The following is a 20,057-nucleotide window of genomic DNA, read 5'->3' on the forward strand; positions in this document are numbered from 1 at the left end:
CCTACCCCCGTGACCCTTAATTGGAGTAAGATGAGTGAGTGAGTGATTATATATTTGGGGAAAATATGATGGTTTCTGTCCCAGATTAAGCTGACTTGCATCATTTGTGACCTAACCAGTTGAAAATGTTGTTCTTGGTCAAGAAAATATTGGAAAAAAGAAGATAATTAAACAGTATTTGACAGGGACAAGCAAAGATCATATCTGTGAGTGAGAGTGGTTTTTGGTTTGTATTTTTCTGTACAAGTGCGAATTTGTTTATGTTAGAATAATTTATTATGTGTTTTTCTTTTTGTCCAAATAGGCAGCCATGCTCAACAAATTATATTGTGCTCAACGCTGTCATTGTTTGTACGAAATGTAATTGAGTCAAATGGCCCTTCAGGGTCACTTCACATAATTTCAAGCAAATTTTGTGTGTGCGAGTGCGTGCCTCCATCAGCAGTTGCAGAATGACGTGTTTTGATAGTTGAAAGTGTACTTTCCCTTTTATGTATGTTTTGTCTGCAGTTACACAAAACTGCTAAAAATGAAAGACTATCTGACCCTTAAGCCCCGGTCACAACCCACTGTGCGTTTTTTTTTTTTTTTTTTTCGCCGTACGTTTTCTGCGGATGCCACGGCCACTACGTTTTTGTGAAAACATACGGAGGCAGTAGCAAGAGGAGGGAGGGAGTACGTTCAACGCACGTCTCTAGGAGTGTAACGATTGAGTTGACAATAAAGCAGTGTGTGTGGGGGGGGGGTCGCTTTTCTTTTTTATGAGCGGGACTGGAGCGGCAGGTGTTTTTCGGCGTCGGCGATGCATGAGCATGTCCAGCCTGCAGCGGTCAGTTGTACGAGTGTTTACTTGCCTCAAAAAGTTACAGCTAGTTAACAGACTGAAGCTGTGGAGTGTGTGTTGCTGACGTTTGGAAATAAAGTCCAAGTTCAAGTGAGAAGCTGCGTTGTGCATGCAAGTCTGTTGGCCTCCATAGTATGTGGTGAGTGCCGTAATCCGTACTGCCTACGTACGGATTTGGTTAATTCAATAGTAATTGAATGAAAATGTGCTGCTTTGAATCCGTACTGAGGCAGTACTCACAACGTGTGTCATCTGTACTGCTGGTGAATCCGCAGCCTGACCGCAGTGAAAGTTCTGCATGCACTAAAACCGCTACGGCGTGTCTGCGTGCTCCTAAATTTGTACTGAGGCAGTACTTAACGACGTACGGATCTCCAAATTTAGCCCACGTTTTTGCAAGTAGACTTTGCAAGTACGGCGGGTTGTGACCACGGCTTTAGCCTCCCAAATAAAGAATTTCTGGTGTTTTGAGGAAAGTTACATTTCTTTGGGATCTTTTTTTAAATGGCTTACTGTTTGTGATCAACTTGAGCAGACATGAAAATGGTCCTCCTCAAGCAGGCTACTTTTCTGTCTGTATTCATTACTAATTTTGAGCATTTAATTTTTTGTTTTGTTTTGTTTTATGGGTTTTACAGGTCAGTGCTCATAGCAACCATATGATGTGTGTGGGAAGTATGTTGTGCATGTACTATTTGGTGGTCTTTTTAACCCAGAGCTTGTTCATGTAGTTTACATGCAAGATGAAAACTGCTGGGTATTCAGCTGCTACACCTGATACTTCTTGCCATCATCCACTCATTCAGATTTAGTTTTCTCATAAAAATGTTAATTTCTGCACATACCTGACCTTTAGTTTGAACTCTTTTACCACTCTGAATGTTCTTGATGGGATCCCACAAAACTGTAGGCAGCAAAGGCCCACAGGTTCGGAGTAGCAAGGCCCACAGTAGCACAAAGGAGATAGCTTTATCTGTGCATGGGTGCAGCAGAGGAAAGTTGGCATTGTGCCCAACAGAGCTACCACTCCATCACATCACCCTCTGCCCACACAGGCTAGTGTGACCTTGGGCAGGCACAGCTCCTGCTGCCCCCTCCCCACCCCACCCTTTCTCAGACAGAGAAGAAAAACGGTTGGGAGTAAGGGAAACAAACTGGCACATCATGTTTCCCTTATCAGAGATTACCCACAACACAGGCAGTATCTACAAACACACACTGTGACATTGGTTTAAGCTATTTCTTGCTGGCTTTTTCTCTCTTTCCCAGACATTCATGACAAATCAACATACTCTCCAATGAAGTAACCCCATTTAAGTTGTAGATTCACTTAGATGTAGCGGTGAGCTGCTGTAAAATAATGTTAAACGACACATTCATCTTTCTTTTTTTTAATGAGGCTCTATTAAATGTTTTGGGAGTCATCTTTTATTTGGGACAAAAATAAATTTAACTGGAAGCACTTGGAGAGCTCAAACCTCCGCCAAGGGTCACTGATGCCACATGGAATACCCTTTGGCAAAGAGACTTATTCCACGTCGTTTCACGCATTTACCATCATGTTTCAGATTCAGTGGTTAAACCCTTGGATCTTCAGCAAATGTATTTATAAAGAGAAACTTCATGAACTACACAAGTTTTTTTTTTCTAATAAGTTTATTCAATGAGGAGAAACAAATGCTAAATTATTGTTGTCGTAACGTCATTTTTGTTCAGCCTTTGTGCCCCATCTTCATGAAGTTAGATGCAAAAATGTGGAAATTGGCCCTATCCTGCAATGATAAAGAATCTTTAAAAAAAAAAATGACTGGATCCGGATTGTGTTCCAAATCATTACCAAAATTGAATGACTTCTAAGTTACACCAAGATACACCCCTTGTAAAAATTTCATTGAAATCCATTGAGGATTTTTTTGAGTAATCCTGCTAACAAACCAACCAACCAACCAACAAACAAACGGACGGGACCGAAAACATAACCTCCTTGGCGGAGGTAATCAGCACATTATTTAGAATGGAAACACTGTGTTTGCACGCAGAAGCTAAGCAGCTAGTTAGTATTGTTGGATCAGACAGAAAACAACTATTTGTTGCCACCAAACGGGCAAAAATGTCTCGAAGTGTCAATTTGCATGAACCACTTCATGGTGGAGTTAAAATACGAGGTCTATTAGAAAAGTATCTGACCTCCGTTGGAAGCCTTAAGGACAAGTTGGAACATGTCCAGCTGTTAAACAATTTCTCAGATACTCAACTGAAAGCCATCAAAAGCTGCCTGGTTTTTACAAATGGTTATCAACACGGAGGTGTTTTTCCTGTGGCGGCGTGCTGCGCCGGCTGCCTGCCGCCGCGCCAATCCGTCCGCACGTCTTCTCATTACAAAATCTCCTTTAACAGTGGAATGTCCGGATAAACTGCTGATCCCGACCTCTTCTGAAAGTTCTCTGTTCTCTCACGACGTCCTGGGTCAACAGAGGCGTAAATTTGGAGGTTTTCAGCTCGAAACAGGCTGATGACGGCGCCTCGGAGCGCTGCACGACGTCCCGCTCCATGGGAAGTCCTTAAAGCGACAGTAACACTCCATAATCTCTCATCAGCCGTTAAAATTTTCACCGAAAACCAGCTGAATTTCTCAAATGGTGTCCACTTCGATGTGCCTCACATGTTCTGAAAAAATTTTGATAAAGCAAAGCGCCAGTCTCTCAGCAAGTTTTCAGACAAAGGAATTCCAACGGGAGGGGTGGACCACTCCTCACTCAAAGCCTGCCCACAGGCGAATGACGTAACCGACAGGCGTGAAAAAACTCACACATGCGCACGAGGGTTCAAGGTTGGCTGATGTAATCGCATGTGATTCAAATCTGTATAGTTTTTGAAAAAAATTAAAAGGTAGGATACTTTTCTAATAGACCTCGTACACATATTTACCTCACTAATTTTAAATAAACCTTTTTAAAGTAAGTGATTATACAGTTAACCTTAGTTTTGCCTAGCTGTTGTCCTCTGCTCTGGCTGTCCGCAGAGTGCAAACAAGTAGAATGTACAGTGGGCCTAAGACTGAGCCAGTCAACTCTGTTACCAGTTGTTTTAAAAAGTTTTACATTTTTAGTGGGATAAATACTGTATATTTTATGCCCTGTCCAATAATATTAACTAGCTGGTTAGCTTTGGCTTGTTAAATTGGTGTTTGCATTCTTAATAAATTGTATGTCAATGAAATCTATTTTTCCCCAGGATGAAAAGATGATTCCTAAAACATCCTAAAAATAGGACCTACTAGGGATGTGATTCGTACAACTCATGATTCAATTTGATTCCGATTCTTGGGGTGACGATTCAATTCAGAATCGATTTTTGATTCAAAGAGCTCTGAGAAATAGTTATATTACTTAAAAAATGTTTATGTTTAAGAAAATGCAGCTTTACAAGGTTAATCAAGTGATTCTAGATGTAAATTTACTTATCTGCTTTGCTCGTTCGGAGTTGGCTGGCAGTATAGTGAAGCGCTGGTCAGTAGTCGGCAAAGACCGCTGCGCCCATCTTTTAGCTCCGGGTGATAGTGTAGCATGTGGGCTTGCGGATTTGAAGTGTTTCCGAAGTATTTGACTTTCATTTTGCAGATTCTGCACACTACATAAGTCATGTCAAGCTCTTTCTTATGCAGCAAATAATAAAATCCAAAATGCGCCCAAACATTTGCCTTCAGCAAAGACAGTGCTGGCTGAATTAGCTCTTCGTCCGCCATGCTAAGCTACAGCCACTGAACTCTGCAGCGCACGAGTGTTTGAAGCACGCCGGTTCTGGGGCGGATCCCATCAAATTTACTCTCTCTTTGAAATTTAATTGAATACTGTTGCTTTGCAACAATAAATTGAAAGTTACAAGTGGCTGATTAATATGACAGAATTTAATGTAGAGGCAGATGTCACTACAAAGTGCAGCAGAATGGGACTCCAAATAAGCTGACGGCCAAAAACAAATATTGTTCTTGTGAAAAAGTTATGGATGCAGTGATTTGGATATCCGCTTTTTATATCAGCTATGGTGTGTTTCAGTGAGTTGAACATGCTGAGGTCACTGATTTTAATTGGATGATGATGTGGGAAATTATCTTTGTGATAAACTTGCGTGTTGTCTGTGGGGTTCCACTGTCTTCAGTGGTAGTGTTTAGAAAATAGGTAGCTGACATTTTTCAAGGGTGTTAATAAATTTTGCAAAGTTTCTATCATGAGTTGAAATGGTGTGTGAGTCCAGAATGTTTTCAGAACCTTAGACCTCAACAGTTTTTAGAAGAAGAACTCAGCCCTTTTATTTTCTGTTAATTACATAATTTTTAAATGTTAATTTATTGGCTTAATGTATTTATAAATTGTTTAGGTTATTATTATCATATACACACTATTATTATTTTATTTTATTATATTATTACTTCTATCTTGTCATTTGATTTGAAATGGACTACAATGGAAATAAGTGTTTTCAATTTCTTGTCATCATGTATTTTTAATGTATTTACAATTATATTATGTACTTACTTACATTGAACTTATTAAATAAAATCACACATGCTTTTAATATATACATGATTTACTGCCCCCTGCTGGAATGACATGGGAGTCCAGAATGTAATTATCAGTGTCCAATGTTCAGTGTTGTCAGCTAATATCTGTTGTTCCTCTGAAAATATTAGTCCTCTCAACCGTCCATTTTGACGGCGTTCATGCATGACCCAAAATACATAAGCATACCAAATGGCGAATGTCGGCTCTCCCCCGTTTGTCCATGATCACAGCCATACACACACACACAGAGGCCACTTGGCTATTGTAATATATATTATTATTATCAGTATTATTTAGGGCTGAAACGATTAGTCGAGTAATTCAATTACAAAAAATGTTTGAGGCAAATTCTGTGCCTTGAAGCTTCATTTAACGTTGTAGTACATATGCCCGGCCTGTGTGTGGTGCTGTAATGTCCCCAGAAAAACAAACAGAAGAAGAAATAGAGCAGGCGCTAATGAAATTAGCACAAAAGCTACAGCTTTCCACGTGACAGAGTGAAATAAAGCCTTTTAGGAAAAAGACAATCCACACTGATCATCTGAAATAGCTTACTCTGCATTTAAAGCAAAGCAGTGTGTTTTTTTTTTTTAATTTTTTTAATTTTTTTTTTTTTTACAAAGTTTTGTCTGCTGGGCGCTCTACGTGCGGCGGCCGGCTGCTGCCTCTCTCTGCCTGGTGTGAGCGGCTCACCACTCCCGTCACACAGCTCCGTCCCGGCCACAGACGGTCTCTGGAAGAAGTCCACTCTTTCTTCTGTGTTTTGCTTAGACTCGCAGTGAGTTTTAATTTTCGCTTTTTGGGCAACACACAATGCTTCGCAAACACGGGAACTCAAAATAATAATAATAATTTAAAAAAAACAGTGACTGCGAGGCTGCATGTTCAACCTCCAGATGAAAATGAAATGCATTGGGTGAATTGCAGAGAGAGTGTTAAAAAGAAATTCATGCAGGGACCCATTCCACCACCTTAATAAATACATAAATAAATAAAAATGGTTCAATTTTACAAGATGGGGAAAACAAAAAACAGAAAGCCACAATCCATCGCCATTTCAGCAAAATGTCAAGACTTTGACCCGACTTTGGCTGAGCTCCTGACACCAGGAAAGATCCAAAATCAAATCAAATCAATTTTATTTATATAGTGCCAAATCACAACAAACAGTCGCCCCAAGGCGCTTTATATTGTAAGGAAAAAGCCATACAATAATTACAGAAAAACCCCAACGATCAAAACAACCCCCTATGAGCAAGCACTTGGTGACAGTGGGAAGGAAAACTCCCTTTTAACAGGAAGAAACATCCAGCAGAACCAGGCTCAGGGAGGGGCAGTCTTCTGCTGGGACTGGTTGTAAAGATGGGAAAAAATAAATAATTACCCAGGAAAACAGAAAGGGATACACTAAATTTGACAATCTCCGTGATGACACAGTGACACTGTGCCATTACTTAGGGAGAGCCCTGGACTGTTAATGTTTTAAAATGCAGAAGTACTTTTGATCCGATTACTTGATTAATCGCCAGAATAATTGATAGAAAAATAATTGATAGCTGCAGCCCTAGTATTATTATTATTATTATTATTAAATTGTATTATTATATGGCTGCAACACTACGTGCGCTGTGATTGGCTGATGTCCGGTCTGATATTTTCCCAACTCAGTCGGTCCGGAACGCGTATCACATTCGTTGCAAACCACAAAGCTAAAAACGTGATTAGAAAAAAACAAATCGGACATGAACATACTCCATAAATATCTAAACGGCATCGGAAAGCACACAGATTGAAAGCTTACTGGCTAACGACCGGACCGTCTATTAGCAGGTTCTTCATGGAGGTGAAGCAAACAGGTCTGACTACAAACCCAAAACAGTCAGCAGCTTTCATATTCAGGCCATACCATATGTTTGTGTGTTTTTATGTATATATATATATATATATATATATACATATATATATATAATAGCCATATAATAAATGAATTATTAACCTTGCTTGCTCGGTTAGTAATCCTTTATTATTGCTTCCGTTTTGTCATTTGATTTTTAAATGGACCGCAGTGGAAATAAGTGTTTTCACTTTCTGGTGTCATCCATGTATTTTTAATGTATTTACAATTATGTACTTATTGAACTTACTAAACAAAATCATGCATGCATGTATTTAACATATAGATGATTTACTGTCCCGTCCCCTGCTGCAATGTTGTGCGAGTCCAGAATGTAATTATCACATTTTTCAGTGTTTTTAGATGATATCCGTAGTTCCTCCAAAAATATTAGTCCTACCGACAGTCCGTTTTGGCAGTGTTCATCCATGACCTATAAGCATACCAAATGGTAAATGTCAGCTCTCAACAGTTTCTTTGTGATCAAAGTTATTCACATGCATGCAGAGCTTTTTTGTCTTTTCTGTATTTTGCTTCAAGCAGGTGCTTTTAATTTGACACACCCACAGAGATGTGTCAGAAGACATCAAATGCAGTATGTTTTTCACTCATGGTAATGGCAATATAACAATTAAACTGACTAAACCAATTGAACTACAAAAACACAATAGATCAATAACACTAACAACACTGTCAAACTAACATGAGCCACAATAACATTTAAAACCCCAAACACCAAAGTCCCATGGTGCATTACAGCACAACGTCCATTGCTCACTGGTTAATTAATATTGCAAATTTCACCAAAAATATTAGTCCTATCAACGTTACAATATACATGCACACAGAGGCCATTTGGTTATTATAATATAGATAGCATATTGTGGCATATTGAATATACAAGGAGGAAACAAATGTGACCAAAGATGGTATATTTCTTAGCTGCTATTCTTCCATGTGCTTAGTATGTAAAGCATTCATGTTTTCACCAAAATATGTATTCATAAATCAACATTAGCTTCAGTGACTAACCATGCAAATGCAACCAATGACAAAAAGCATACTGTAGCTGCAAAGATACACCACTGCCATATTGGAGGGGGTTGGTCAACAGATGTTTTTGTTGTTTGTGATGTTTTGTTTTTCGATAAACATATTATTTTACCTTGACAAGTTCTATCTGGCACAATTTCAAGCAAACTACAGCTCCTTCATTCATCATATGTACAAGCCTGCATATATATATATATATATATATATATATATATATATATATATATATATATAAAATGTGTGTGTGTGTGTGTGTGTGTATGCACATTTTCATCTACTTGCACTCATCTTGTGTGTTTATTAACGTGTAACGTGAATTTCTCCACTGTGAGATCAATAAAGTCTTATATATGTATGTGTATGTATGTCAAGTAAACCAGTGTCTTATCCAATTACTAGAATAATACTAACCATAAACAATGGAATACTTGTAATCAATAGTGACAGCTCTTACACAGTCAATACACTGACTGTTAATTGACACTATTCTTTTAACTTTTATGTCTTTGTTTTAAAATGTACAACATTTTGTAAATTTGTCTGACTTTTTCTTCACATTAAGGGCACATCAGAACAGTGACTTGACACTGCAGGATATTTTTCATCTAAAGTATGTGTATGTTTGTTGGTGCAGTGGAGCGATGATTATTTGATGTGTGTAATTAATAAACTTGTGGAACTCTTTCTATCCTTTTTACAGCATGTGCATAATAACACCAGCTGAAAGTGCATCTTTTGTAAAAGTAAAAAAAAATAAAATAAAATAATTGCATCTGGTATTTATTGTTCATGTCGCTGTGCAAAGTGCATCTCTGATGTGTCAGTGGAAAACACTGACTCCCACTTTTCCTTCACAGCCGCGGAGGGCGAAGAGAGGAAGTGTGCCTTTGCTGACCAGCAGCAGCAGTGGGAGGTGGAACGAGTCGCAGGGGGTGAAGGCAAGGTCTCTCCAGAGAACACCACCATCCAGTGTGCCAAGGGAAGCCACTGTTTCGGCTTGTGGGAGAAAAGCCCACCGGGCGAAGTGCGACTGGTCAAGCAAGGTACAATTTCTGGAGACATGATCTAAATGTTTGCCTACATAGTACAGCTGCCAAAGACTCTATCATCATCAAACAACTCAACTGGGGTCCACCTTTTGTAATTTGTAACAGATCTGTTAGCACCATACCCCCCCCCCCCCCCCCCCCAAAAAAAAGCTTTTTTGTCTGTTTGTGTCTTGTCAGTGTTATTCCAGAATAGGGCTGAAAGGATTACTCAAGTAACTTGAATAATTTGATTACCAAATATGCTCGAGGCAAATTCTTTGCCTCAAGGCTTCATTTAAATCTATCACCACAGTTCTGTTAAAAAATTATCCACTATCGCTCATGTTATGTGGGCTGCTCAGCTGCGATAGCATTGTTCCACACAAACTGTTATTACTGATGCACAGCACATTCAGACTTAAGGTGGCACAGCTGCAGAGAGGCAAGAAACTGTATGTAAAAGGCAGAAAATCCCCACAATTTGTGGAATGTGTCTACTGTAAAACAGACATGCTGTACCAAAACAGCACATTATCAGTGATTCAACATCTGAGCAGAAAACATCCACACCTTAACACCAGTTCACCAGGTGGAGCCTCTACAAGGTAACATAAAAGTTGATGTTAGCTTTAGCTAGCTGATTTCAGCCCGCTAACTATACAAAAGCCGCATCAACATGTTAACGTTCATGTGGTCTCTCTGTGTCTCATAGCGAACAATAGCAGCACAACAGGGCTACGTTTAACAAACACTACACGCCTTGCTTTTCTTTCCAACTCTTCGTTCTTTGGCTGTGACATAGCCAATTAGCACAGCTACAGCCAGCACCTAAAAACACAGCCGTTTAAGAACCACCACTTTGTTTTGTTTTGTTTTTGTTTTTGTTTTCAAATATGCCTGAATTCTCCCATCTCAGGATGGCATGATATAAAACCTTTTTACCTCTCAATAAATCATGCTTTCCACATAAATACATGTTGTGTAACGCACTATTGATGTTGTTTAAAAACACAGAAGTACTTTTTATCCTATTACTCGATTAATCAATGAAATAATCTGTAGAAAAATATTCGATAGCTGCAACCTTACTGCAGAACACTGAACCTTTACAACTTGGTCTAATGCTATAAATCTCTTAAGTCTGCTTGTATGAGTTTGATACCTGCGACAGATCTGTGTTGATGATTGTATGTTGATTAAGAGTTTTATTTATATGCCTCCCATTTATTCTTCTGAGTCGACAGGACTGATTATTCAACATTTTATACATATAATTGCATATATAGGTTTCCATAGGCTTAATAGAGTCAGAATTGTGACTTATTCACCTTAGAAATTTTTGGTTATGATACATAGAGGTGAGAACCAGTGAACCTCCTTGTTTTGGGGCATGTTGGCATTTCTTAACAATGACTAAAACACAGAATAAAGACAGATAGCCCTGCTGAGTTGCTTTTGAGGCCTTGTATTGCAAGTCCTTGGTGGCCACTAAGGCCACTGTTGCTTGTTTATTTATTTTGTTTTAACACATACACAAAAAATGAAGCTTAATGTGATGTTATTCATATTGCCCACTGGGGGCCCTCGCCGTCCAGTGAGGGCTGTTAAATGTCATGGTCATAACACAACCATAACCCTGTGTATCTGCATAAAAAAATTGCAGTATCCTTGTGAGACCCAACTCTTCAATTATTATGTCCTCTATAGTGGACAAAAATGTTAAATTGAAGGATATATGCCCCCTTCATAGCGTGAAGTTAGACGACCAAATAATTTCTGAGATGTTGATGGAAGAACTGAATAATTCAGTTTTATTATGAGGTGACAGAGCAGGATGAACATCAAACCAGGTATGAAGGATGTTCACGGAGTTATTGCTGAGGTCCAACTGTGGACAGACACACAAGTATGATTGTAAATAGGGATGAATTCATGATAAGATTTTTATTATCTAATATCTATTTTTTTTTTTTAATTGAGTAGTTGTTTGGTCTATCCAATGTTGGGAAAAAAACAGTGAAAAGTGTTGTTCACTGTTTCCCAAAGCCCAATATGTCATCTTCAAATGTCTTGTATTGTCCACACAACCTAAAGTTGTTCAGTTTATTGACAGCTAGTAAAGAAAACAGAAAATATTCACATTTAAAAAGCTGAACTCAGAGAATTTGGATGTTTAGAAACAAACTCAAAATGATTATCGATAATCAATTATACGAGGGGATATCAAAAAGCTTTGAGCCTCAAACAGAAAGAGCAAGATATTTGGATTTATAATGTTTTATTTTTCAGCATAGTCCCCTTCCAACGCCATACACTTGTTCCATCTAGTTTGCCAGTTATTGATACCCGATCAGTAGAACTCAACATCTTGGTCCCCTAACCAGCCCTCCGCTGCAGCAGTCAGCTTATCGTCATCCTCAAAACTCTGGCCCCAAAGGTATTTTTTCAGCCTGGGAAAGAGGTGGAAGTTGCTAGGAGCTAGGTCTGGAGAATAGGGTGGGTGAGGAAGAAGTTCATAGCCACACTTGCGCACAGCGTCCATGGCAACCCGGCTGGTGTCGACTGCTGCATTGTCCTGGTTAAGCAGAATGCCACGACTGACACTGGAGGGTATGTCTCTTCCACACAGTGTTATGACTCAACAGTTGAAATGAACAATATGATCCTACATGAAATAAGTAGCTACGGCATTGATCTAGATCAGGTGTGATGCAACTAAAATTTACATAAAAGGTGTGATGCAACTAAAATTTACATAAAAGGTAGATGCATAAACCATGTGCAGTCTTGTGCCTGTACGTCCACTAAAAGCAAAATGTGAATGCAGTTAGACCTGTCACAATAACTACTGTATTTTTGTTAGATGATATGTTGCACCAGAAGTAATGTTGTTGTTGTTGCACGTACACACTTTCAAAGTGTGTGGAGGAGCTGTGAGAGACTCTGGAGAGAGTAGATTAAACGACAGCAGCAACGCAACGCAAAATGTTTTTCTTTTTTTCCCCCCTGTTCTTTCAGGTGTAACGTCTTTTAATAGTAGTGAAAATCCTGCTGTTTATTCTGGTGTCATTTTACTAAAGTGAAATTTTTATGTAAACAAACACGTGTAAACACAATGAGCAATTTCAAGCACATCTCAAATGATCCAGGCCATGCCCATATATCATACAATTAGCCAACATAGTAATTATCAGGACAGGCGTAAATGCAGGTACAGTGCAAGATGTTCACATAGTCCTGTTTTTATTTGATTGCTCAGGTTGCTGGACTCACCTGGGTGACAACCAGGGATGCCGTGACGACCGCTGTGTGGTAACCAACCTCCCCCCACAGATGCAAAATGGAACATACCACTTCTGCTGCTGTGGTAGTGACATGTGCAATGTCAACTTCACAGAGGAGTTCCCAACACCCAGTCCCACCACTGCTCAGCCCATTTGTAAGGACGCACCCCCCAGACACACAAACCACCGCATCTTTCTCCCTTAACACGTAGCTTTTCAAATGCCATACTGCCATAGATGTGTCCAGTTGCATGGATTTTAGCATTTTCGAGTGAGTTTTACTCAGTTTTTTTTACAAAAGGTCTCCCCAAAATCTAGTTTTGTTTTTCGAGAATAATTTCTGGAGATGGAAACATTTCTGTCACAGGTCTTCGTAAAGCGGAGGCTCCCGTAGAGCTGGAACACAAAGCTGTTAAAAGAATAAAAGCATGTTTGATATGATCAGCGCCATTGTACCGACACTTACAGCATCTGTTTATTCTCTTCTCCTCCTCCGTAACATCAATCAGCTAAAAGATTTAGAAATGAACTTTGTTCTATTCAGAATTGTGGCAGCTTTGTGTTACAGAGATGAATTGTTTTGTGTTTACCACCACGTCAGGTGCTATGAGATATATCCAGTAAAGAGCTGCGAAACTGGTTAACACTGAATCCTGTTTGTATCAGTGGACTTGTTTTGTTCCTTACATACGTCGCACAATATACTGTGAAGTAAATAGGTGTATTGTTAATTATTACTGTCAAGGTGTAGCCGTGAATGAAAGAAATTTGTGTCAGTGTGCGTTTGAGGGTGTGTCTTTGTGTCTCCAGCCCACACACAAACTCACATCCACCGTCTTCACATTCCAGTGATTACAAGGCATCTGCTGTGACTGCAGGCTTGCAGTTCCTCATTTCAGTGAGCAGACAGATGATGACATGAAAGAAGAACTAAGCTGGGAGGAAGAAAACCATTAGGCATAGAACAATGTCACATTGTCTTCACAATGTTGAATATGAGCAAAAAGACAGATGGACTGCGGCGTAGAACACATGAAACATCATAAAAATAAATGGAAACATTTACCGTAGACAGGTTGAAGTCAAATAATGCTTCTCATTGGGAGGGAGGTGATGATTCCAGTTAAATGGGAACCACCAAATCTAATCTAATTTATCGGGTTATTTTGGCAGCCTTAATATCGACACACTGGACAACCCCCCAGCTGAGCAATAGAGTTCCTTTATTGAGCGAGTAGTGTCAACTTAGAACATGGCGCCATTTTGGGTCCAACTGTGCTGAACTACTGAATGAACCTTTTATGTTTTCAACATTTTTTTAATTACTAGCTAAATAAATATAAAAATAGTTAAGCTATTAAATTTACAATTTATGATGATTTATTTAATTAATTTAAAGCCTGATTTATGCTTCTGCAGCTCTGTAACTCCATGTCATGCAGTGATGTGCGTGACAGTTTTAAAGTTCTCCATCGCTGGATTATGCTTTATTATGGATTAATTTGACCCTCAACAAGCTTTTCTTTCTACAATCATCGCCTCCTACAATTCTCTCTTTTTCGGACTCTGTGTCGTAAATTTGTGGACTTTTCTGATCTGTTTGGAATCACCTTGCACACTGCAGAAACTATTAAAATATGATGGGAGACGAACGAGTGAAAGCAGAAGTGTCACATCACAGCCTTTTGCACTGTCTGATTTGACAGGTGCACGTGAGTCTGAGTCTGAACACAGTTTGAAAAAAATTAATTATTGGACTTTTAATCACGAAAATGACTCCGGCCCCACATGCAAGGGGTTTTTAATGGAAATTCATTGCGATTCAACAGGACATTTTATCCGATGTGAGCAAAAAATCCATTATACAGAATCTGTTATATACGCTGTTTATTACATGAAAAACAATACAAAAGCATTGGGACTTTTTTTGTCCGGTGACTGCGAATATCCAGTTTATACAATGACGATTTAGGTGAGTTTTACTGTACATGGGACTGAACAATAAATTTACCTTTCAAAACTTTGACGATGAAGTCACTTCCATCCCACACAACTGGCTTTATTTTCCCAAATTTTTCTTCTGTTCAGATCTGAAGGGAATCGGTACATCTTGAACCCGTTATTGTGTCTATTTGTGCATCCAAATGCACGGCAATCTGGCGTTTTCAGTAAATAAATAAATAAAATAGCTGGATTTACAGTGAGGCAAATAAGTATTTGATCCAGTGTTGATTTTGCAGGTTTTCTCCACCTACAAAGGATGGAGAGGTCTGTAATTTTTATTGTAGGTACACTTCAGCTGTGAGAGACAGAATCTAAGAGAATCACAAGGCTGGGATGGACTACAGGACAACAGGCAAGCAGCTTGGTGAGAAGACAACAACTGTTGGCATAATTATTAGAAAATGGAAGAAACACAAGATGACTGTCAGTCTTCCTTGGTCTGGGACTTCATGTAAGATATCACCTCGTGGGGTAAGGATGATTCTGAGAAAGTCCAGAACTACACGGGAGGACCTGGTCAATGACCTGAAGAGAGCTGGGACCACAGTCACAAAGATTACATTAGTAACACATGATGCTGTCATGGTTTAAAATCCTGTAGGCCAGCAAAGTGCCCCTGCTCACGCAAGCACATGTCCAGACCTGTTTGAAGGTCACCAGCCAAGTGACCATCTGGATGATCCAGAGGAGGCATGGGAGAAGTCATGTGGTCAGATGAGACCAAAATAAAGCTTTTTGGAATCTACTCTACTTGCCGTGTTTGGAGGATGAGAACAACCCCAAGAGCACCGTCCCAACTGTGAAGCACGGGAGTGGAAACATTTTTGTTGGTGTTTTTCTGCAAAGGGGACAGGACGACTGCACCGTATTGAAGGGAGGATGGATGGGGTCATGTAGCACGAGATTTTGGCAAACAACCTCCTCAGTAAGGGCATTGAAGATGGGTCATGGCTGGGTCTTGCAGCATGGCAATGACCCCAAATACACAGCCAGGGCAACTAAGCAGTGGCTCCATAAGAAGCATTTCAATGCCCTGGAGTGGCCTGGCCAGTCTCCAGACCTGAACTCAATAAAAATATTTGGAGGGAACTGAAACTCCAAACCTGAAAGATCTGGAGCTCTGTATAGAGGAGTGGACCAAAATCCCTGCTGCAGTGTGCAAACTTGGTCAAGAACTACAGGAAACGTCTGACCTCTGTAACTACAAACAGAGGTTTCTGTACCAAATATTAAAGTCTGTTTTTCAATTGGATCAAATACTTATTTCATGCAATAAAATACAAATTCATTATTTGAAAATCAGCAATGTGATTTTGTGAATTGTTTTGTTTTGTTTTTTTTTGTTGTTTTTTTTGTTGTTTTTTTATTCTGTCTCTCACAGTTGAAGTGTACCCACGATAAAAATTACAGAAGTCTCCAGTCTTTGTAGGTGGGAAAACCTGCAAAATCAACTGTGGATCAAATACTTATTTGCCTCACTGTACATGCAGACAGATTAACAGAGAACGCTATTTTGGCCCCAAGATGTCACCACAAGTCATGTAACCTTTTTTTTTTCCGACTCGTAATGTTGCTACTCTCTGAATAAAGGGACTCTACTGAGCGTTAGCCCATCTCCTTTTTTTTTAAAGACAGATGGCTGAATGCCCACCCTAAATTATTTTTATTAACCCTAACATGAATTAATTTTGTGATCCCAACCGAAATGAGTTTTCACAACATTTTTCTCATCTCGTCTGCACCTTACCTGTGACAACTTCAGCAGTGTGCGGTGGTACTAGCCGCATGACAGTGTTGTTAGTTTGAAAATTGGCAGTTCAAGAGTTGCGGCACACGTTGTGATGGATTGAGCAAACCAATTAGAACGGATTTAATTAATAATTTGTCTGGAAGCAAAAATCGTCGGTTTTCAGTGGATTTCGGGCTCGTTTATATAGCAGCTTTCAAGATAAAATCACAAAGTTCTTTACAATGACAATAAAATAAAATTAGAAATGCAGAAATTAAAATAGCAGTAACATAAATCTAATTAAAAGAAAGCCTATTCAAAGGGGCCTTGAGCTTCTCCTTAAAAGTTTCAAGTGTTCACCAATCTCAGATGTAGTGGCAGTGCATTCCACAGTTTGGGAGCCACAACCTCAGAAGCACAGTCATCTTTGGGCTTCAGCCTTGAATGAGGCGACAAACACTGACTGCTGGTGTGGAGTGCTTCTGGACGCAAACAGAAGATAAACGGATAACTCAGGAATATTCCATTGTTTGGCTGTGACTGCAACAGGACAAATGGGATGCTCCATTGTTTTCAGTGAGAGGCTGACCAGAAAATTCCACCTCCTGTAGCACATAGATGTTGTATTATCTTTAACAAGGAGAAAATACTTAACAGCAAGAAACAGATGATTTAAATGGTTTTAAACGGGTAGGAACTTTATAAACTGCCATCAGAGTCAGGGTTTCCTGTTTTAATGTAAAGCTGTGCAAAACATTTCAGTAAAGTAAATTATTGTCCTTGTCGTTGTCTTTGAAAAATGACTTCGCCCCACGGCACCTCCTGCAGTCTGTCACTGTAGATGGAATTATGCTGTGACAGTTTGAGAAAGCAACTTAACGTCGACTGGACATCCACTGGCAAGCAACGAACAAGTACAGGACAGAGCAAACATGAAACCATCAGGAAAGTTTTGAGCATGTACACAACTTTCCGATAGACATGATAGACATCAACTGACAAGGAACACATTTAAAGGACATGTCGCACGTTATTTAATGTCTCGGTTAGCAACACAACGTCAAAGTATTCATGATTGTATCTCTATGCGCGCATATGCGGTAGTAATTGGTGTTCGCTGATATTTTATTGCTAATTATCCCTCTCGCTCAGTGAGTTAGCTGGTACATTTCTGGAAAACATCTCAGCATGTGATGTACATTTTAGGAAAAGCAGAAACATCCCGATGTCCAAAAGAGTGAAACGAACACTGCTGCATCCAACAGTGGAAGCATCTGAGCTTTCATTTGGAAGTGATGGCTCGGATTTACATAGGATGTACAGAGAAAAAATGACACATTTCACCCTGAAATTCTTAAAATTTTCAGAGTCTGTCAGATTTTGGATCCTAACGTGCTGACTCTGCTGCCCGTGTCACAGGAAGCAATATCACTGCCGTCGTAAACGTGCATGTGCAACGTCTCCACGATGCCGTGACTGCATCAAAATGAACAGTTATCACTTTAAAAGGAGTCATCATAACACGACGCAACACTTATGTAAACTTTGCAATTAATCTGCGGCTCCGTTCTTTACATTAGCAGCTACATTTCATTGAAGCGTGCGCTAGGACGTTTTCCTCAAAGCTATGTAGATGCTGTCAGAAACACTCGGGAAAACGAGTACTTTGTTTTCAGCAGTCTCTGTAGCTGTTTGATGTGAATGCCATATACTTTGAGACCAGTCACGGAAGTGCACAAAGTAATCCCAGTGTGTCATTGGATGGTAACTAACAGCCTAAATCTAAGTTGTTATGATTTTTGTGCAACATGCCCGTTAATGAATGAGAAAAGGATTTGTACAGGATAAAGATGAGCACAAACAATTTGACAAACCGCCCATTTGTCAGGCAGAATTTCACGCAGAACAGCCTGGGCACTCTGACGCGTAGATAAGGAATATTATGGCTGTCAAAATATCATGTTAATTTTGATTAATTAACTACAGTACCTATAATCCATTAATTTTTAAAATCTAGATTAATCACACTTTGATCCTTTTTGGATGACGTCACTGATAGGGTTGGGTATCGAGAACCAGTTCTTTCCGGGTATCATTAAGAAATGATTCGGTCCACCAATATCAATAGTCTTTTTGCTTAATGATTCCCTTATCGGTCCATCAGAGTGTCCATTATTTTTAAGGGTGTTTGTCGGGAAAATGATCATTTCTCTATGTTAATTACACACCCTGTAACGGCTCTGTAATCAACTGCTTCTGCGGCACGACTCCACTTTGAAGCGTGAACCAATGAAGCAATGCTTCGATCCATTGGCTCGTTGGTTCTTTGATTCGCTGCTCTTCAGAAGCGGCAAGTCCGCTTCTTAACCCCTCTCAAAGCCATTAAAATATGTCAATGAGAGTCAGTTTTATGTGTATTAAAGTCACTAACTGGGACTCTTGTCTTGTTGCAGTCAAGAAACGAGAATCGCGTCCGTTCTTTTGGCACAGCTCCAAGTGCTGCGCAGATGTCTTCAGAGACAGAGTCCGCTCAGAATTAATAACTTCAAAACTAATCACTGCTTTAAATAAAATGACACCTCTTTCCAAATGCTGTAATACAGACAATAAACTACAATTGACTAAAACTTTTTTTTTCCTCCTAAAATGAGACATCCTGCATTCTTTATGAATTAAGCCTGGGTCCCACCGAATAATGAAGGATGAAGAAGGAGCCACGCAGCATGTTTTCTTTGCTATGAGAGGGTTTCTTCAACTATCGTGGGAGTTTCATGGCTCTGAGTGGCTCTTAGAGGCATTATCTTCAGTTAACGAGGCTCCTCTCTGAGCGTGGCGCTAATTTCAAGAAGTTCAAAATTTAGAGTAGTTTAGGTTTACGTATCTCTGACATGAGGAATAAAGGAGCCTCGTTAATGTTTCCTCCTGCTTAGCAACACACGTAGGTGAAATACCTGTTAAATAGTTTTCATACCAAAGTATGTTGCTTTAATAATTGTCATTGTTCTATCTCAAATGTGGAGGTTTTGTGCATTTTCCAACATTTCACAGGGAAATGCTGATTAGGCTTAAACAATTAACAGCCACACTGAGCTCTTACAGGTTTAAAACAGACTAAAAAAATGCTTGATTCATGATTCATTGATGTCCAGTGGACATATTTGAAAATTAAATCATCTTAGATCCAATATGGTACTTATTAAAGAGATCATATCATGGCAAATCTCGTTTTATCTATCTTTTTCATGTTTGATATTTAATGTTTAGCATCTCCAATCTCCCACAGTTCTATGTGTTTTCACAGATATTCTCCTGATTAATGCAGAATTTATGACTGACGGCTTGTTTAACACCTCTGTAACATATATAACAGATGTGCTCCCCACCCAACACACACCTTCTCAATAGCCCAAGATTACAGCTGTATACAAAAATCATAAAAAAAAAGGCCTGATATGCAAAGTGAAAATTGCTACATCACACACACCGCTTTGATTGAAGTGGTTTAAAAAATTATAAATACATTTTGTAGTGCAGCAGTAAATCATGCTCAGTTTGTTCATGATGAACCTTTTTTGCCAAGTTCATAAGCTGCACAATTTATTTTTATACATTAAAATATTTCCTGTAACTGTTTTTAAAGATATTTAATTTTTGTCCTC

The 20,057-nt window shown here is 39.2% G+C and overlaps 1 protein-coding gene across 1 annotated transcript in view; it reads left to right on the forward strand.

Moving 5' to 3' along the window:
- Window positions 1–20,057, forward strand: part of LOC117516012 (bone morphogenetic protein receptor type-2-like) — an 89,832-nt gene that overhangs the window by 39,756 nt on the left and 30,019 nt on the right. The window contains exons 2-3 of the mRNA XM_034176868.1: window positions 9,211–9,396; window positions 12,641–12,820. Of these exons, the coding sequence (XP_034032759.1) occupies window positions 9,211–9,396; window positions 12,641–12,820 (366 nt within the window). The remainder of the gene's footprint in view (window positions 1–9,210; window positions 9,397–12,640; window positions 12,821–20,057) is intronic.

Source organism: Thalassophryne amazonica, chromosome 1 (genome assembly GCF_902500255.1).
Source record: "Thalassophryne amazonica chromosome 1, fThaAma1.1, whole genome shotgun sequence".
Taxonomy (NCBI): domain Eukaryota; kingdom Metazoa; phylum Chordata; class Actinopteri; order Batrachoidiformes; family Batrachoididae; genus Thalassophryne; species Thalassophryne amazonica.